This window comes from Microcaecilia unicolor, chromosome 1 (genome assembly GCF_901765095.1).
Source record: "Microcaecilia unicolor chromosome 1, aMicUni1.1, whole genome shotgun sequence".
Classification (NCBI taxonomy): domain Eukaryota; kingdom Metazoa; phylum Chordata; class Amphibia; order Gymnophiona; family Siphonopidae; genus Microcaecilia; species Microcaecilia unicolor.
In genome coordinates this window covers 591,506,983-591,526,353 of record NC_044031.1, presented here as the reverse complement: position 1 = coordinate 591,526,353, position 19,371 = coordinate 591,506,983, and the positions used below count along the sequence as shown (strand labels likewise).

The following is a 19,371-nucleotide window of genomic DNA, read 5'->3' as shown; positions in this document are numbered from 1 at the left end:
TTTACACACCAATTCTGCCTTGTCATAGATTCTGTGACTGGTTGCAGGGGGCCTGGCTATTGTGGGTGGATCCCTCAGTGATCACCCCACCTCTGAAGGGTGGCCTGGCATTTGATTACTGGTATCTTTTTCACTATAAAAAATGCACTGCTATTAAGGGTGATATCCTGTCAAATTTAGACACCCGGCATATCAATCTGGCTGCCATGTTTTGCAATATTTTATTACACCCTGCATAAATAGCATTACAATAATCCAGGCGTACCACATACAGATAAGACTGACTCTTATGCGTCCTATTTATGCAGTTAACCTGACCAGTTAAGTGTTGAACATCAGTACTTAACTGGCCGAATGCCGATTTCACCGCCGGAATGCTTCCAAAATAGCCAGTTTGCAGTTCAGCGATAACCGATTATTTTCAGTGATACTAACCGGTTAAGTGCTGCTGAAAATGACCAGTAGGAGTACAGAGCAGAAGTAGAATATCTCATTTTACAACTCAGCATACAAACTCTAGTGTCAAATCAGTGATAGCAACATAAACTCCCTCCACTACCAGACACTGTGTGATATAAGACAAAACCTTGCAAATAGACATTCAGAAACTTAACATACCGTACCAGCACCAAGTTAAGAACTCAAACTGCACCAACCCTACTCACGAAAAGTCAGCACTTTGTTATAGAACACCAGCCCACCTCCTGGGATCAGGGGTGAATGATCTTTAAAAATAGGGGGTGTGGGTGCTCTTTTCCAGCAGGAAAAGACAGACCACTACAGACTCCTATACAGCGTCCACGTGTCAATAGAATTCCCCACCTCTGTTATACGAGGGAAACACAGGCCATCATAGGTGCCCCGTATAAGAGGCTTGGGGAGGCTAAGCCTCTCCAGCCCAACCGTGACCTTCCCCTGGCTGCTGCCCCTCCCTCCAAATGCAGGGCTGGCACAGCACTGCAGGCAGCTCTCGGACTGTCGGATGGTCCCTCCTTCCCGCCCTCAGCTCCCCGACCAACAGCCCTCTTCTCCGTTCCTTCCTGCCCTTCCCCGCACGTTTAACCGTTTTACTTTCAGGTGCAGCGACGGCAGTGAAGAGGACAACACAGCGGGCTCACCTCCAGCTTCTCCCTTCCCTCACACAGTGTCTCACCCTCGCAGAAATAGGAAATACATCATCGCAGAAGGCGGGACACTGTGTGAGGGAAGGGAGAAGCTGGAGGTGAGCCCACTGTGTTGTCCTCTTCACTGCTATCACTGCACCTGAAAGTAAAATGGTTAAACGCATGGGGGGGGGGGGGCAGGAAGGAACGGAGAGGAGGGCTGTCAGGGAGCTGAGGGAGGGCAGGGAGAATCGCTGGACATGGATGAGAGGGCAGGGGGAGAGAAGAGATCATTGTACATGGAGAGGAGGGGAGGGCAGGGGGAGAGAAGAGATCGCTGGAGAGGAGGAGATGGCAGGGGAGAGAGTAGAATTGCTGGACATGGATGGATGAATGGTGGCAGGGGAGAGAGGAAATTTGCTGGATATGGGTGGATGGAGGAGAGGGCAGGGGGAGAATGGAGAGTTGCTGGACATCAATGGATGGAGGGGAAGGAAGTCAAGAAGGAGATGCACATGGATGGAGGGGAGGGAAGAGAGGAGAAATGTTGGACAAGGATGGAGGGAAGGAAAGACAAAGGAAGGAGATGCACACGGATGGAGGGGAAGGGAGAGAGGAGAAATGCTGGACATGGATGGAGGGGAATTGCTGAATTTAAGAGCTAGATCAGAACACTTTGAGAGCAGATGTTGAAACTGGAGGAAGGATAAGGACAGGGCTACAGATGGTAGACAGGACGCATAAGGACACAGGAGGATGGTGGACATGGTGAGATAAAAAACATCAAATGGAAAGAAGACACTGCATAAAACAGAAGACACTGGGACCAAAGCGAATAGAAAAACTAAATGATCAGACAACAAAGGTAGAAAAAAAGTATTTTATTCAGAATTTATTAATGCTTACAGTTCCTGCCTGCATCTCAGTGGGAGTTGTTGGGCCCCATCACCACCAACTTCAATTGTTGCTTCTGCATCCGCATTATTACTACTACTACTACTATTTAACATTTCTAAAGCGCTACTAGGGTTACACAGCGCTGTACAATTTAACATAAAGGACAGTCCCTGCTCAAAGAGCTTACAATCTAAAGGACAAGTGAACAGTCAGTCCGATAGGGGTAGTCAAATTGGGGGAGAGGAGGGGAGGGAGGTGTCACAGATGGACACAACAGAAATATAATGCATTTTCTTGCCAAAATTAGTCAAATTAGTCAAATTTCCTGAGAGGTGAGAGTTAGGTGCCGAAGGCAGCATTGAAGAGGTGGTCTTTGAGCAAAGACTTGAAGATGGGCAGGGAGGGGGCTTGGTATAAGGGCTCAGGAAGGTTGTTCCAGGCATAGGGTGAGGCGAGGCAGAATGAGCGGAGCCTGGAGTTGGCGGTGGTGGAGAAGGGTACTGAGAGGAGGGATTTGTCCTGTGAACGGAGGTTTCAGGCTGGAACATAAGGGGAGATGAGGGTAGAGAGGTAGTGAGGGGCAGCAGACTGAGTGCATTTGTAGGTAAGAAGGAGAAGCTTGGACTGAATGCGGTATCTGATTGGAAGCCAGTGAAGTGACCTGAGGAGATGAAGGGCAATGTTGTGGGCAACTGGATGTTCCCACACTCCTCTTCCACACTGGGCAAAATAAGACCAAGAATATTATAATGCCTACATATCGCTTCATGGTGTGACCTCACCTTGAATATTGCATTCAATTCTGGTCGTAGTATCTCTAAAAATACAGTGAATAAAAAGAGTACTTACCAGCCTTTATGACAGCCTCGGATGTTATAGCCAGTTCTACTAGAGCAGCAAGCAGATCCCTGGAGTAGTGTTGTGGTGCGTACAGTGCACTGTGGAGAGGTAGACTCAGGCCCATATCCCAGTCTACCTGTTACACTTGTGGTGGAAAGTGTGAGCCTTCCCACACTCACCAGAAACCTACTGTACCCACATTTAGGCACCCCTTCATCCTTAAGGGCGATTGTAGTGGTGTACAGTTGGGGGCAGTGGGTTTTGGAGGACTCAGCAAACAAGATAAGGGAGCAATGGTGACATGTATATCTAGGAGCTTTTATGCGAAATGCAAAAGAGTGCTCCCTAGGGTGGCCAATTGCTCTCCTGGGATGTCTGTGCCGCCAGTCTACTAAGAATGCTGTCTCCTCCTACATTCCAATGACTTGATTTTCTACGTTCTTCATGTGTATGTTTTTTGTTTTCAAAAAATGGATCAAAAAGATAAAAGCACAGAGCACAAAAACATGCTACATGTGCTATTAAAAAAAAAAGACGTTTTGCTGTTTCAAAAATGGCTACATTTCCTATTTGGATTTGGGATGTTTAGTACAAAATGGTATGCATCGGCATCAGGGGGGCTTAGATGTCATATCAAAAATGCCCCTCTTGGTGTAAGCCCTGTCTCCCCATCCTCTTTTCCTGTGATCAGAGGTCTTTATTCACTCTACATACTCTATGAAGTACTTAGAAGCTATACAGCTGTAATGGCACAGCTGTCAGGTGATATGGGGATTAGTGTGCGCCCTTCACAACAGCCAGCCATTATAGAGGAGAGCAGTCTCCTACCAAGATAAAGTACCTGTCCCCGAGGTAATAGCAAACAGCTTTCATTACCTACTTTGCTGCTAGATTCAATTACTTACTAATAGGCAGACCTAGTCTCTTTCATAATGCATAATGTGTTCACTGCAAATGCTCTGCTCATTTATTAGATTCTAAATTAATTGTAAAACAAAAATATCTTTGCATTAGTTCCTAAAAGCATCATATGCAGTACATCTAATAGAAACATGAAGATAAAAAATTCATAGAAATGGCTTACATTAAACTGTCCAGTTAAACTTCACAACATTCAGATTCCTCACTTTACTTATAACACGTTTGTGTCTTCGACTTTTTATAATAGCTATTCCATATTCTCCGAGGACAAGCAGGCTTATGTATCCTCACAAGTGGGTGACACCAACCCGCATCGCCTGGTCTGGGACTTATAGCAAGTATAAGTAGAGTTTTGTGGAGCGCACTCTGCTCAGTTCTTTTTCTTCCACAGTGAGGAGAGGGCGTCCAAAAGAGTTTTTTGTGCCTTTCAGTGATTTTTTTTTTCATCCAAAATTGTGTTCCCAGTTGTGGAACCTCCTTTTTTTGTTTTTCCCTTACATTTTTAGTATATTTTGACCGGTTTTAAATTTCCTTTGTTTTTCATCGTCGTTTGGAAGCTTATAGAGTAGAATATTGCCATTTATGTGTCTCTTTTTGCTGCCTAAAGGATAAAGGGCAAAAGATCAGAGAGCAGCAACAGCCAATAAAGCAAACAGAATGCTAGGAATTATTAGGAAAGAGATGGTAAATAAGACCAAGAATACTAAAATGCCTCTGTATTGCTGCATGGTGCGACCTTACCTTGAGTATTGTGTTCAATTCTGGTCACCTTCTCTTTAAATAGATATAGCAGAATTAGAAAAGGTTCAAAGAAGAGTGACCAAAATGATAAAGGGGATAGAACTTCTCTCATATGAGGAAAGGCTAAAGAGGTTAGGGCTCTTCAGCTTGGAAAAGAGATGGCTGAAGAGAGATATGATTGAGGTCTATAAAATCCTGAGTGGTGTAGAACGAGTAAAAGTGAATCCATTTTTTAGTCTTTGAAAAAGTACAAAGACTAGGGGACACTCAAGGAAGTTAAATGGAAATACCTTTAAAACAAATAGAAGGAAATATTTTTTCACTCAATGAATAGTTAAGCTCTGGAACTCTTTGCCGGAGGATGTGGTAGCAGAGGTTAGCGTCTCTTGGTTTAAAAAGGTTTGGACAAATTTCTTGAGGAAAAGTCCATAGTCTGCTATTGAGACAGGCATGAGGAAGCAGCTGCTTGCCCTAGGATTTGTAGCATGGAATGTTGCCACGATTTGGGTTTCTACCAGGTACTTGTGACCTGACTTGGCAACTGTTGGAAACAAGATGCTGAGCTAGATGGACCATTGGTCTGACCCAGTATGGCTACTCTTATGTTCACTGTCCAGATAGTGCATGAAGCTTGAATACTGTTCACTATTTGTGCAATATTTCAGAAGAATATGTACTCTTTCTGAAAGAGCTTGCACTCTTAATGGCGTTGATCCTGCGATGACACAAGACAAAAAAGAAAACTGAATAAAATGAACATTCCTGGAAACAACATAGGAATCAACATGAAATGAAAATGAAGTGTGTCACTGACCAGGGCTACTCCTAAATTTTCAGGGGTAATATCGATAATGTCAATTAAAATCATTCTAGACAACCACAATACTATCTGGCTAGCACTGGGGGTTAGTTAGCGGAGTGAGAGTGGTCTCCAGAGTTATCTGTTTGGTGGTAATATTCAATCTACTAACTGAATAACTATCCAGATAAAGTTAGGACTGCAAAGAGGCTCTTCTAACTTTATTTGGCTAACTATACTAATAATGTGCTGAATATCACCACGATGCAGATATTCTATGCCCTCACATCTGGGTGATGGAGCCTCAGCATAGACGCTACCCAACATTCAGAAGATTCTTGAAGTTTTAGGCAGGTTCAACCACACATGTACTCATACATTCCTTCCTGTTTGACTTGCATAGGACCCATGTTTTTGTTTTCTAGGCAGACGGCTGTCAGGGGTGTTTGATGTTATTTCCTGTCATATGATCTATCCAAAATGGCAGCAAGTAGTGTGAAATAGGAACTGCCATTGGCATGTCCAGTGGTCACTGCCATATTGGAAAAGGGGCTTGGCCTCAGTGGAATTATAACATCACTTCCTGTGCTGTCACCAAAAGAGGTGGGGTTATGCAAATAAATTACAGTTTATGCGAAGGGGGGGGCTTGGGTGGAGCTATGATATCATATCCAGTGATCAAGGGCAGGATGGGGAGTGGGTGTGGCTTCAGTAGAGAGTGGACATGCCTGGGCAGATCCTCAATTCTGATTGGCTGATGTGACCATAAGTGGGCATGGTCACCTGTAAAAATATACAAATTAGCTTTGACAATAGCTGGTGAGCTATACTACTTGTATGCCTATTCCCTGACAGCCCATTGGATGAAAAACTTTGCACAATGCACCTAGGTCCTGTGATGTTTTCCCAGTGTCATAGCATAAATGTAACCACAGTTGTCAGGGCCAATAAAATATCATGTAAGTGACCTTAGACATGTATGCCAAAAACAACAACATGTAACACCTCATTTCTATGGGTACACATGCCATCCCTGAGAAGACACTGAATTACAGGTAAGACCATTAGAGCATAAACACTCAAATGACATACCTTTGGGACCCTGACTACACATATAGTAACCACATCCTTGGATATAGAATAAAGGATTCCTACTGGGAACCAGGCCTCCTCGGTCCTTTCTTTTTATCATCCCTGCTGTATTTCTTCTGTCTCTAATTCTGTGGGGAGACAGTTCTCCTATTCTTTGCTTTAACCATATCCTTGCCTACAGGATGCAAAGTCTGTACCTTTGTTGCATGCCGTTACACCACTCCATCCATAAACTAAGTCCTCCACACTCCTAAAATTGTGCTCCTGTGATATGCTGTGTGAAAGGATTCCACAAGCAATACTCAAGTGTGTCTGAGCCACATTTGCCCCCAGATTCTATATAGCACAACTTAAGTTGCGTGCACAAATCCAGTCATATTCTGGATTTGTGCGTGCAATTTAATTAGTTAACAAACCAATCAGCACCAATAATTGCCGATTAACAAGCAATTATTGACATTAATTGGTATTAATTAGAATTTATGTGCACAACTGTCTAAGCGTGTTCTGTAACATGATGCGCATAAATTCTAAGCTGCATAGTTGAAAAGGGCGCATGGCCATGGATGTGGACATGGGCATTTCTAAAATCTATGCACACTTGTTATAGAATACACCCGATCCACACCTAATTTAGGCATCAGCATTTACACCAAGTTTTACTTGGCATAACTGCCCGCAATGAAATTTAGTCACGCAGAAGAGCGCTCAGCGTATTCTATAAACCCGTGTATAAATTTAGGCATAGAATATGTCTAGGTATATTTTTTTTCATTACCAATTTTTTAGGCATGATATATAGTATCTAGCGTTGCCACGGTTGCTTTATTGCCAGACAAACAATGGCTGTTTAGAATGTTCTTTAAACATAAGAACAAAATGTTTTGGGGATTAAAGATATCACTATTTCCAGATGTTTCGAAAGAAACACAAAAAAACCGTAAACAATTTCTGATATTGAAACCAGAAGTACTGAGACTAGGAGCCACATTCTACCTTCGTTTTTCTTGTAAATGTATAATTTGCTATAATTCACATAAATATGTTTTCATGGACCCATCACAATTAACATCGTTTGTAACATCTCCTAGATGTTAAATTTCCTTAAAGAATCGTTTTTCTTTGCCTCTTTAATCCTCCTATACTAAAGACGTCTCCCTTTAAAGTGGACTTGAGTGTTTGTATTATGTGAAATTTAGCTTAATTTTTTTGTTTGTTAAATATGAGAAAATAACACTTTCTAATCAAGTGTAATTCCTTGAAATAATTGTATAAGTATAAAAATAATAAAAAAAGAAAAGATATATAGTATCTAGCCCTTGATGTGTGTGAGCAATTACATGCCCCTAAACTATCCCAGATACAGTTCAAGAGCTCTTTTAAACTATTTTAGATATGAGTAGTGTAAGTAGAGTTTCACTAATACTGTCAATACTCAACTTGATAGATGCCAGTGTTTGGTACCGATTGCTGATTGCTTTGAACCCTGATGACTGGCAGTAAATCAATGTCTTGTGTTTGGAAAGAAGAAATAGTCAAATGATTACTACCTTTATAATTAGATATGCTTTGTTGTGAACATTGTAGCTAACTAACAAATATGATTTAACATATAATTCAAGAACAACAATATAGTTTTATTTTTATTTAATTTTTTTACATGCAGCAACAAGAATGCCTTCATGGGCCAAGCCACTTGCTCCTGATAGACATGAAGTTTCCACAACGAATATACAGCCAGAAGGACCGGTTGTTGCTTTAATAGAACATGCAAGTACTTCTAGCGTATTTCTGGGGGCACATGGTCAACCTTCACATGAAAATGGTGCTCATTCCATGGGCATAGGCTCATGGGCAAAGGGTGTTGCTTCAAAAGGACGTGAAATATCTGTTACAAAACTGCCTTTATGGGTACAGGGTATTGCTTCTGATGGGCGTGAAATCTCTTCTACTGGAACAACTTCATGGACTAAGACTGTTGCACAAAAAGGAGATGATGGTTCTTATAGAACATTTCCATCATGGACTTTAGAAAGACATAAAATTGACTCCCCTGGAGCCCCATCATGGACACAGGATGCAAAATCAGAAGCGCATGAACTTTCCTCTGCAGGGGGCCCTTCATGGACTGAGACAGTCGATCCAAAAGGATTTGACATATCCTCTACAAAAATGCCCACATTGGTACGGGATACTACTTTAAAGGAGCCTGAAACACCCTTGAAAATGGAGCCTCCGTGGACATTATCTACTGTGCAAATACATGACAATTTGTCAGGAATGCATATACCTTCAAGTAAGTATTTTTAAAAAGAGTTATAAAATAGTGAAAAATAGGAATACTTCTAAATCTTGACGTATTTACTATGCTTTACCTTTCTTCCAGGATTAAGATAAGCAAACAACTACTAATTTTTCAATTTCAAGATTTTATTTCCTGTTATTAACACCAAGACTGAACAGCTAATCAAATAGACACAACACAGTTGGAGAGATTGCAGTGTCAAACAGTGGTGATAATTTTAGAATGTTTCCCTGTTATATCTGCTTATTCTAGCTTTTGTACTGTTTGTGTCCTCTTTTTCTTAGCATACATAAGTGTTGAGTCCAATTTCAAGGTCCTGAGATGAGAAATATTATCACCCTTGGAAACATATGGTAGGACCAATTAAGAGGCTTAATTGAATCTAAGAAAATAAGAATAGCAATACTGAGTTAGGCCAATGGTCCATCCAGCCCAGTATCCTGTTTCTAGCAATGGCCAGTTCAGGTCACAAGTACCTGACAGAATCCCAGATAGTAGCAAGATTCATGCTACTGATCCCAGGGCAAGCATTTGCTTTCCCCCATGTCTATCTCAATAGCAGACTATGGACTTTTCCTCCAGGAACTAGTCCAAACCTTTTTTAAACCCAGATACACTAATCGCTGATACCACATCCTCTGGCAATGAGTTTCAGAATTCAACTATTCATTTTGAGGCGGTCGTTTACTAAGCCATGGTAGTATTTTTAATGCATGCTAAAATAGAGATGGCCATAGGAATATATACAATCTAATTATGTCCCAAACATCCAATCTTTTATAGTTTACAAAGTCCAGTTTCATATATTCAATCTATCTTCAAATATACTTCATATAGTTTTTTTACGGGGATCATCAGAATGTTCAACAGCATATCCCATTTGGGCACAGCATCCCATTCACTTATGGCGCTGTGTTACCTCTTCATAGATCTACCCGATTTTTTCAATTTTTTCTTTTCTTTCTTTATATACAGATAATCTTCACTCAACATTCTCAAAAGACCTTAAACGTTTGGCTTTTAAGTACAAATAACAGAGTACTTAGCTTTTGGCAGCAATTTTGCAAACAAGTCAAACCTCTGCCAACATGGCCAGGTTTCGTAGTTCTTCGTCAGGGTAGAGGTTTGCAATTCATCGTCTGCTCTTGCAACTGCAAAAAAAAAAAATGGCAGCCACGGAGGACCAATCAAATATTGATTGCCAGCCTCTATGCTTGCCTCAGATGTCATATTCAGGTCTAGCAGTATGCAGGTCCCTGGAGCAGTTTTAGTGGGTGAAGGCACTTTAGGCAGGCGGACCAGGCTCATACCCCCCTACCTATTATGTTTGTGGAGGAAACAGCGAGCCCTCCAAAACCCACTACAAACCCACTGTACCCACATCTAGGTGCCCCCCTTCACCTTTAAGGGCTATGGTAGTGGTGTACAGTTGTGGGTAGTGGGTTTTGGGGGGGGGGTTGGGGGGCTCAGCACACAAGGTAAGGGAGCTATGTATCTGGGAGCAATTTCTGAAGTCCACTGCATTGCCCCCTAGGGTGCCCAGTTGGTGTCCTGGCATGTCAGGGGGACCAGGGCACTACAAATGCTGGCTCCTCCCACTTCCAAATGGCTTGCATTTGGTCATTTCTGAGATGGACGTCCTTGGTTTCCATTATCACCGAAAATCAGAAACGACCAAGTCTAGGGACAACCAAATCTAGGGACGACAAAATTTAAGGATTTGGACGCCCCTGATGGTATTTTTGAAACGAAAGATGGACATCCATCTTGTTTCAAAAATATGGGTTTCCCCGCCCCTGGATCGGGATGTTTTGCGAGGATGTCCCTTTCGAAAATGCCCCTCTTTGAATATCTTACCTCTATGTGTTTATGTGTCCACATACATACATATTTGCCATTATTTTAATGAAATACAGCTTTAATCAGCATGTGACAGCACATATTTTAAAGAATTGTCATTCATGAGATATAGTTCAATATTATATATCCATCTTAGACAGGCCAAGTGAAAAGGAAAGTACTGTTTTCATTCTCCCCTTTTTTATAAAGGTTAGTATTAGTTGAATGAAATTATAACAGGATATCTTTCAATTAAGTCAAGTGGGGACAAAAGATGTGATCCCTTTAGATAGCTCTGCTGTGGGCTGAGTGAAGTGCCTTAATGGAGAATTCATGCTGGTTCCTTAGGGCTGTCAGTTTTAGTTAGATGTATTCTTGGCTGTTTCATTATGTGGAGAGCTTCCTATGCAATAAACTATAATGTGCAAATTAAGACCAATTTACAAGTGTTAAAAATAGCATGTTATCATCTAAAAGCTAAGATTAAGTGCTTATACACAAAGAAATGAGGGCATGTCATATGCAAATGAAGATTTACCTTTCCCATCTGAAAAATATCAATATGTTTATGTTTAAAATACTGTCTAGACTGCCTTATTACTTTACAGTATTTGATTTTTCACCTCATCAAAAAAGGCTGAGGTGAATTACCAATAAAATTCCAAATACAACAGACATCTATATAAATAATTCTCACCTCCAACGTTCAGTGAAGCACTGACTCTACTGTTCCTAGGGTAGGCTGTCAGGACCACTCACCCTCCTAGGCTGTCACCACCACTCACCCTCACTCAGTAGACATGCCCTCAGCCACGCCCCTTCCGGACATAATTCACAACCCCAACGTTCTAATGAAGCAACATTTTACAACTCCAACTTCTGTCATGGTGTAGATTGCTGTGGAACCATGACTGTCTGCCCCGCCCTCGCGTACAACATCATGACGAGGGTGGAGCCACGGAGGACCAATCAAACAGCACCCCCAGTGCTACGCTACCGAACGACACACACCAATACCTTACACACGCACGAAGCACCAATTGAGGACCTCCAATAATGCAAGGATACGGGACCACATGGTGTTGGTATGTCACTCACCCCCCCCCCCCCCCGAACATCGCTAAAACAACAAAACCTCGCTAGTGCCCATTTAATTGCTCTCCGAAACGGGCACTTTTACTAGTATTTAAATAAAATACATTTCCCTTATATCCCCAACAGTCCAATCACTCTGAATACTTCCCTAAAAAGCACATACTATAAAACCATACTTTTAAACATTTCTTAAATTTGTCACAACAGTGCATTAGGGGCCCTTTTACTAATATTATAAATATAGGTTCTCATAAAGAAAAGTAAGCATTAGAAAAAGCAAGAATGCAGTAAAAGGGCACAACTGCGGGATGCACTGAGGTGTCCCATCGTAGTTTGGGTAGCAACGCGTGCTACTCCCATTGTAAAAAAATCAGGTAGTGCAGGCACTTTACTGCATGCTACCCGATTAACACAGGAGTAGCATGGAATCCCTTACCGCCTCCAAAATAGGTGGTGGTAAGGACTCCCTGCGGTAATGGCCACATGCTAATGGGGAAATTAGCTTGTGGTTGTTTAAAAAAAAAAAAGCCAACCATGACTACTTTTCTGACACACTAGAAAGTACACAGTACATAAGTACATAAATGTTGCCATACTAGGACAGACCAAAGGTCCATCAAGCCCAGTATCCTGTGGTCAGTCCAGGTCATAAGTACCTGGCAAGATCCCAAAACAGTGCAATACATTTTATGCTGCTTATCCTAGAAATAAGCAGTGGATTTTTCCCAAGTCCATTTTAATAATGGCTTATGGACTTTTCTTTTAGGAAGCTAGCCAAACCTTTTTTAAACCCCGCTAAGCTAACTTCTTTTACCACATTCTCTGGCAATGAATTCCAGAGTTTACTTACACATTGAGGGGCCCTTTTACTAAGCCACGTAAGCATTTACGCATGCCCAACGCGTGCCAAAATGGAGTTACAGCCTGACTACTGCATGGCTCCTGCAGTAATTTCATTTTTGGCGCACATCCGATACGTGTGTCTGAACAATATTTTTTATTTTCGGACATGCGTAATGGACATGCGCCAAGTGGCATTTGACACACGTAGGTCATTACCGCCTCTAGTGGTAAGGTTTCAGACTCAAAATGGACGGGCGGAAATTTTGATTTTTCCACATGTCCATTTTCGGCAAAAAAAAAGGCCTTTTTCACTGGTGTGCTGAAAAATGGATTGGCGCACACCCAAAACCTGCGCTTACACTACCACAAGCCATTTTTCAGCCTACCTTTGTAAAAGGACCCCTGAGTAAAGAAATATTTTCTCCGATTCGTTTTAAATTTACTACTCAAGTGCTAACTGCAGCGCCATCTACTTTCTAGCGCACCTTAGTAAAAGGACCCATTGATGAAGTTCCAAGGACAAACTACTCCACAATTTTGGACCTTGCACTTCAAGCAATCTTTTATATGTATTTGCAATTTAATATTGTTTACTATTTCAAGAAGGTCCTATTCGGATGACCTAAGCAACCCAACCAGCAAGTCTTTTAAATATAATGGACCCTCTAACCGCAAAGCATTAAAAAACAAACATATTAGTTTAAAACAAATACGCTGCTAGACTGGCAACCAAAGCAACTCAAGGAAAAGAGGCATAATGTGATCACATAAAAACATCAAAGCTGTTTACACTAAAAACACAATAATAAATAAAAATAGGAAATCCATGCAGGGGTCATTCTATTAAGTCAGGGCTAACAATTAGAAACGAATTAATCAAGTTACGTTAAGGCTTGAAGTCACGTTATTTGAATCTTAAGGCGACTTAAAGGGTTCTAATGCAGCTCAACTTAATTTCCTACAGCAATAATTATGTCACCATGGGTTACGTAGTAATGAGATGCAAAACATGCAAATATATGTTTTGCATATCATTACTATGCAAATAATGCAGATACCCTAATGTGACTTGTGGTAATACACCGCAAGTTGTGTTAGGGCTTAAAAATGACTGTAAAATAACCCCAGCTTCTTGCTGGGTTTACTTCACTGTCTGGGAACATCAGACCACAAAGCTGTGGCCCATTGTCCCTGGGTCAACAGATCAGGGTCTCTCAGTTTAATCCCTCACCAACCCCAATGGAAGCACCTACTTCCCCTCCCCTACCCCCTAATGGTGGAAGCACCCAATTCCCCGTCCCACATCCCTATGTCCTCATATTCCTAAAGGGGATACCTGTTACAACATTGATGGTCCAGGGGAGATACCAAGTTGCTCCTGCCCCATCTAGTGCCTTTCACAAAATGGCACGACTACTGCTAGGGGTCATGTTTCCAAATAAGGGGAGTTTCCACCTGGAGGGTGGGGGGACTGGGTGCTTCCACTAGGGGTGGGGCTTCAGGTGGGGGAATTAAGTTGGGGAGGACCCTACTTTGTCAGCCCAGGGGCATCAGGCCATAACTTTGAAGCCCAATGCTCCCGGGCTGCAGGAATAATGCCACTTAAGAAGTGGCTCGCAAGCAGCATTATTCTTTTATCATGGGATTGAACAGTTGATCTGCTGTTAGTGATCTGTAACCTATTGTTAAAAACCTCTGTAGTATCTGAAGATTGGAGGGTGGCCAATGTAACCTCGATTTTTAATAAGGGTTCCAGTGTGATCTTAGAAATTACAGACTGGTAAGCCTGACTTCAGTGCAGGGCAAAATAGTGGAAAATATAATAAAGAATAAAATTACAAAACACATAGACAAACATGGTTTAATGGGACAGAGCCAACATAGATTCAGCCACGAGAACTGGCAGAAATCCAAATAGAAGCAATATTCAATGCTACCAATACCAGGGCAAGCAGTGGTTTGCCTCACCAATTTGCTTCATTTCTTTGAAGGCATGAATAAACATATGGATAAAGGGGAGCCAGCTGATGTAGGATATCTAGATTTTCACAAAGCTTTTGACTAAATTCCTCATGAGAGACTCCTGAGAAAATTAAAAAGTTATGGGATAGGAGGCAATGTCTTTCTGTGGATTAGGAATTGGTTATTGGACAGAAAACAGAGGGTAGGGTTAAATGGCCATTTTACTCAATGGAGGGGGATGAATAGTGGACTGCCAAAGGGATCTGTACCGGAATCAGTACTATTTAACATATTAATACATGATCTGGAAATCAGAAAAAGTGAGGTGATTAAATTTGCAACTAACACAAAACAATTCAAAGTTGTCAAAACACATGCAGATTGTGAACAATTGTAGGAAGACCATAGGAAACTGGAAGACTGGGCATCCAAATGGCAGATGAAATTTAATGTGAACAAATACAAAGTGATACACATTGGGAAGAATAATTCAAATCAGTTACCTGATGCTAGGGTCCACCTTGGGGGTCAACACTTAACAAAAAGATCTGAGTGTCATTGCAGATAATACGCTGAAATCTTCTGCTCAGTGTGTGGCGGCGGCCAAAAAAGCAAACAGGATGCTAGGAATTATTGGGAAAGGGATGATAAATAAGATCAAGAATATTACAATGCCTCTGTATTGCTCCATGGTGCAACCTCATATTGAGTATTGTGTTCAATTCTGGTCGCCATATCTCATAAAAGATGTAGTGGAATTAGAAAAGGTTCAAAGAAGGGTGACCAAAATGATAAAGGGGATGGACCTCCTCTCATATGAAGAAAGGCTAAAGAGGTTAGGGCTGAGGAGGGATATGATTGAGGTCTACAAAATCCTGAGTGGTGTTGAACGGGTAAAAGTGAATCAATTTTTCACTCTTTCAAAAACTACAAAGACTAGGGGACACTCAATTAAATTCAGGGCCGCCGAGAGACTGGGCCGGGCCCGGGACAAGGCCGCCCCCACTGCTGCCTCCACTGAGGGGGGCCCGGCGCCACAGTCCCACCCGCCTCCACCACCAGGCTGGGCAAGACATCAGACGCACAGAAGCCCTGCAGTGTACAGCGAAGATCAGCTGAGAGGAGCACATCTGTGTGGGCCGCGCACGCCGGAGTCAGAAGACAGCACTTCTGCTGGTGGGGTTCAGGTGGAAGGGGCCCGGTGGCGGGTGGGACTGCGGCGCCAGGCCCCTCTTGGAGGCCCGGGCCCAGGGAATTTTGTCTCCCCTGTGTCCCCCCCCCCCCCCCCCTCTCGGCGGCCCTGATTAAATTACATGGAAATACTTTTAAAACAACTAGGAGGAAATACTTTCTCACTCAAAGAATAGTTAAGCTCTGGAACTTGTTGGGTTGGGTGTGATAACAGTGGTTAGCATATCTAGGTTTAAAAATGGTTTGGACAAGTTCCTGGAAGACGAGTCCATAGTCTGCTATTGAAATAGATATTTATTTATTTGTAACATTTGTATCCCACATTTCCCCACCTATTAGCAGGCTCATATATGGGGAAACTACTGCTTGCCCTGGGATTGGTAGCATTGAATATTGCTTCTATTTGGATTTCTGCCAGGTACTTGTGACCTGGCTTGGTCAAAGTTAGAAACAGGATGCTGGGCTAGATGGACCATTGGTCTGACCCAGTATTGGTATTCTTATGTTCTTAACCTACGGAACTGGCAACCTGCAGGTTACTGAATTCCACGGGAAATCAAGATGTGGTAAAAGATGATCTTTACCACCCCTTGATAAATCCCCCCCCCCCTTAATTGCTAGTTATGCATGTAAATATTTGAAATACTATCTCTGTAATCAGGAGGTCTATAAGGAAATTAGAACAATAGAACTAATTCTGTTCTAGCATCTCTTCTCCAGTATGCAATAGTGAGAGAAATAAAATGTTTAGAGCAGTGGACTACAAACCAGGAAAGCCTGGCTTAGATCCCACTGTGGCTCCTTGTGACTTTGGGGCAAGTCACTTAACCTCCGTTGCTTCAGGAAGAAACTTAGCGGTCCTTTTACTAAAGTACATGAAGCATTAATGCGTGGCTAACACAATAAAAAAACTGGATTTTGTTTGCCTGCTTTAGCATTTCGTGCAGTAGTCCAGTTTTTTTGTTGTGTTAGCCATGCATTAATGCTTCATGTACTTGAGTAAAAGGACCGCCAAGGCTTTTTTGAGGGGGTACTGGGGGTACTGAGTCTGCTAAAATTAACCCATGGACCCCAAGTTTTAATGAAAGAGCTCAGGCTCTACACACCAATTCTGCCTTGTCATAGATTCTGTAACTGGTTGCAGGGGGCCTGGTTATTGTGTAGTGGGTCCATCAGTGATCACCCCAGCCCTGAAGGGTGGCCTAGCATTTGAATACTGACACCTTTTTTGCTAGAAAAAATGTACCTAGGACCGTTAAGTTTCTTCCTGAAGCGATGGAGGTTAAGCAACTTGCCCCAAAGTCACAAGGAGTCACAGTGGGATCTAAACCAGGCTTTCCTGGTTTGTAGTCCACTGCTCCAAACATTTTATTTCTCTCACTATTCTCACCTGTGTAAGGGCACACTAAGCAGGGGCAGCCCAATACAATCTGCCACCTGAGGCATGGAATGAGCCACTTCCACCACCTCCTATGAGGTGAGGAATGAGTAGCTGCCACTGCCACCCTGCTGCCATAGTCTGCCATCTGCCCCCTTCTTTCCCCAGCCCCCGTCCACCAATTGACCTTTTCATTCTCGTTTTTCCAAAGGCGATTCCCAGACCCTGCCCTGCTGCCGGTCCCAGTCTCATCTTTCTACTACAGCCCGCCTCTCTGACGTAACTTCCTGTTTCCTCGGAGACAGAGCAGGCCGCAGTAGATGGAATAGCCCGGGACTGGAGGCAGGGCAGCCTGTGTGGGAATCACTGCCACCGCCTTTGGAAAAATGAGAAAGAAAAGGTAAATTAGTGGAAAGGGTTTGGGGAAGTAAGGGCGGGAATCGATGCCGCCGCAGAAAAGTGCCACCTGAGGCCCCCGCCTCAGGTGGTCTAATGGTAGGGCCACCCCTGACACTAAGGCCACCTTTTACCGCATCTTTGTGAAAGGACTCTTTAGATTGTAAGCCCTCAGGGGACAGGGGAATAGCTACTGAACCCGATTGCAACTCACCTTGAGCCACTGCTGAAAAAGGCACAACCCAAATCCCTTTCCTACTGGAGCAATTCTCTGAAAGTGTTACCAGCATGTTCTTTAATACATTTGTATCTAACTAGTTCCCATGTATCTAGTCCAGTATTTAAGTCTAGCAAATGCTTGGTTTAAAAAAAAATGTGTTCTTTCCAGCTGTAACAGTTCCCTCATCTGTGCCTTCTGCTGCAACAGAGCAAACAGAAGATTCTTTGAAAGATCATTTTTTGTCAAGTAAGTTGCTTTAAATCTTCCCTGAAAGCTATTAGTAATCCATAAGAACTACTGTTGTTTTTACACTTCCTTTACTTGGTACTGTAGATTTATTCAAAAGCAAATACATTAAGGCACAGGACCGCTTACCTCTGCCAATAAAAATTCAATTTTTGTCATTGCTACCAATCAAAATTACAAATCAAGTGCAAGAACAACTCACTATGGACAAACAGATGCTTCTTGATATTCAGCCAGCGGCAGATAGCACTGACCCTGGATATTCAATGCCAGGCTGTTTTCGGTGACCAGCATTGAATATCGGGGGGGGGGGGGGGGGGGGGGGGGGGGGGGTTGGCCAGCTGTAAATATTGGCCAGATATGTAAATATTCAGCGCTGGTCAGTTAAGTTAATAGCGAGCAAAGATAGGACTGCTATTCATGTGGGCCAGTTTTCCCACTAAGCAGCCAGCCAGCACTTGAATATTCGTGGATAGCTGGCTCTATCACGTGATATAGCTGGTTAGACACTATGGGTTAGATTCTATATATGGTGCCTGAAAAATCCACGCCTAACTTTTATAGCATAGACTTAAATTTACTTGCGGTAAATAGAATATGCTGATGGGCTCGCCACATGACTAAATGTTGGTCGCATCCATATAGGCCCTGTTTTACTTGATGTAAATCCCAACACCTAAATTAGGCACAGAGCGGGTGTATTGAATAATAATGCGCATAGAGTTTAGAAATGCCCACAAACCGCCCATAGTGATGCCCCTTTTCAATTACGAGACTTAGAATTTAGGTGCACCACGTTATAAAATATACTCGGCGAGTTGTGTGCATAAATTTCACTTCATGCCAATTAAAGTTGATGATTGCTTGTTTACATTCAATTAACAGCGCTAATTAGCTAGTTAACTAAATAAGGGGGTCTTTTGCTAAGGGTTAGCTCAAATTATCTGCAGCAGGTCCCATTTTATTCCAATGGACCCTGCTGCAGATAAGTATTGCCACACTGGGACAGACCAAAGGTTCATCAAGCCCAGCATCCTGTTTCCAACAGTGGCCAATCCAGGTCACAAATACCTGGCAAGATCCCAAAAAAGTTCAATATATTTTCTGCTGCTTATCCCAGAAATAAGCTGTGGATTTTCCCCAAGTCATTTTAGTAATGGTCTATGGACTTTTCCTTTAGGAAGCCGTCCAAACCCTTTTTAAACCCCGCTAAGCCAACCGCCTTTACCACATTCTCTGGCAATGAATTCCAGAGTTTAATTACACGTTGAGTGAAGAAACTCTAGTTAATCTTTAGTAAAAGACCCCCTTAGTTATGCATAGAATACGCTTTGGTTTCCATGTGGATTTTCAGGTGCCATATATAGAATTCGGGGGCATGTGGTAAGCACTAATATTCAGTAGTGATAACCGGCTATCTCACTCTGAATATTAGCGCTTAGCTATCTTAGATCTGTTTAACTGGCCAGGAGCCATTCCTGGCTGGTTAAATAGCACTGAATA

The 19,371-nt window shown here is 42.5% G+C and overlaps 1 protein-coding gene across 1 annotated transcript in view; it reads left to right on the top strand.

The window, feature by feature from the left end:
- The window catches only part of HHLA1 (HERV-H LTR-associating 1), an 87,398-nt gene that overhangs the window by 16,040 nt on the left and 51,987 nt on the right, over positions 1-19,371 (top strand). Inside the window, exon 8 of the mRNA XM_030189934.1 lies at positions 8,060-8,689. Coding sequence (XP_030045794.1) covers positions 8,060-8,689 — 630 coding nt within the window. The remainder of the gene's footprint in view (positions 1-8,059; positions 8,690-19,371) is intronic.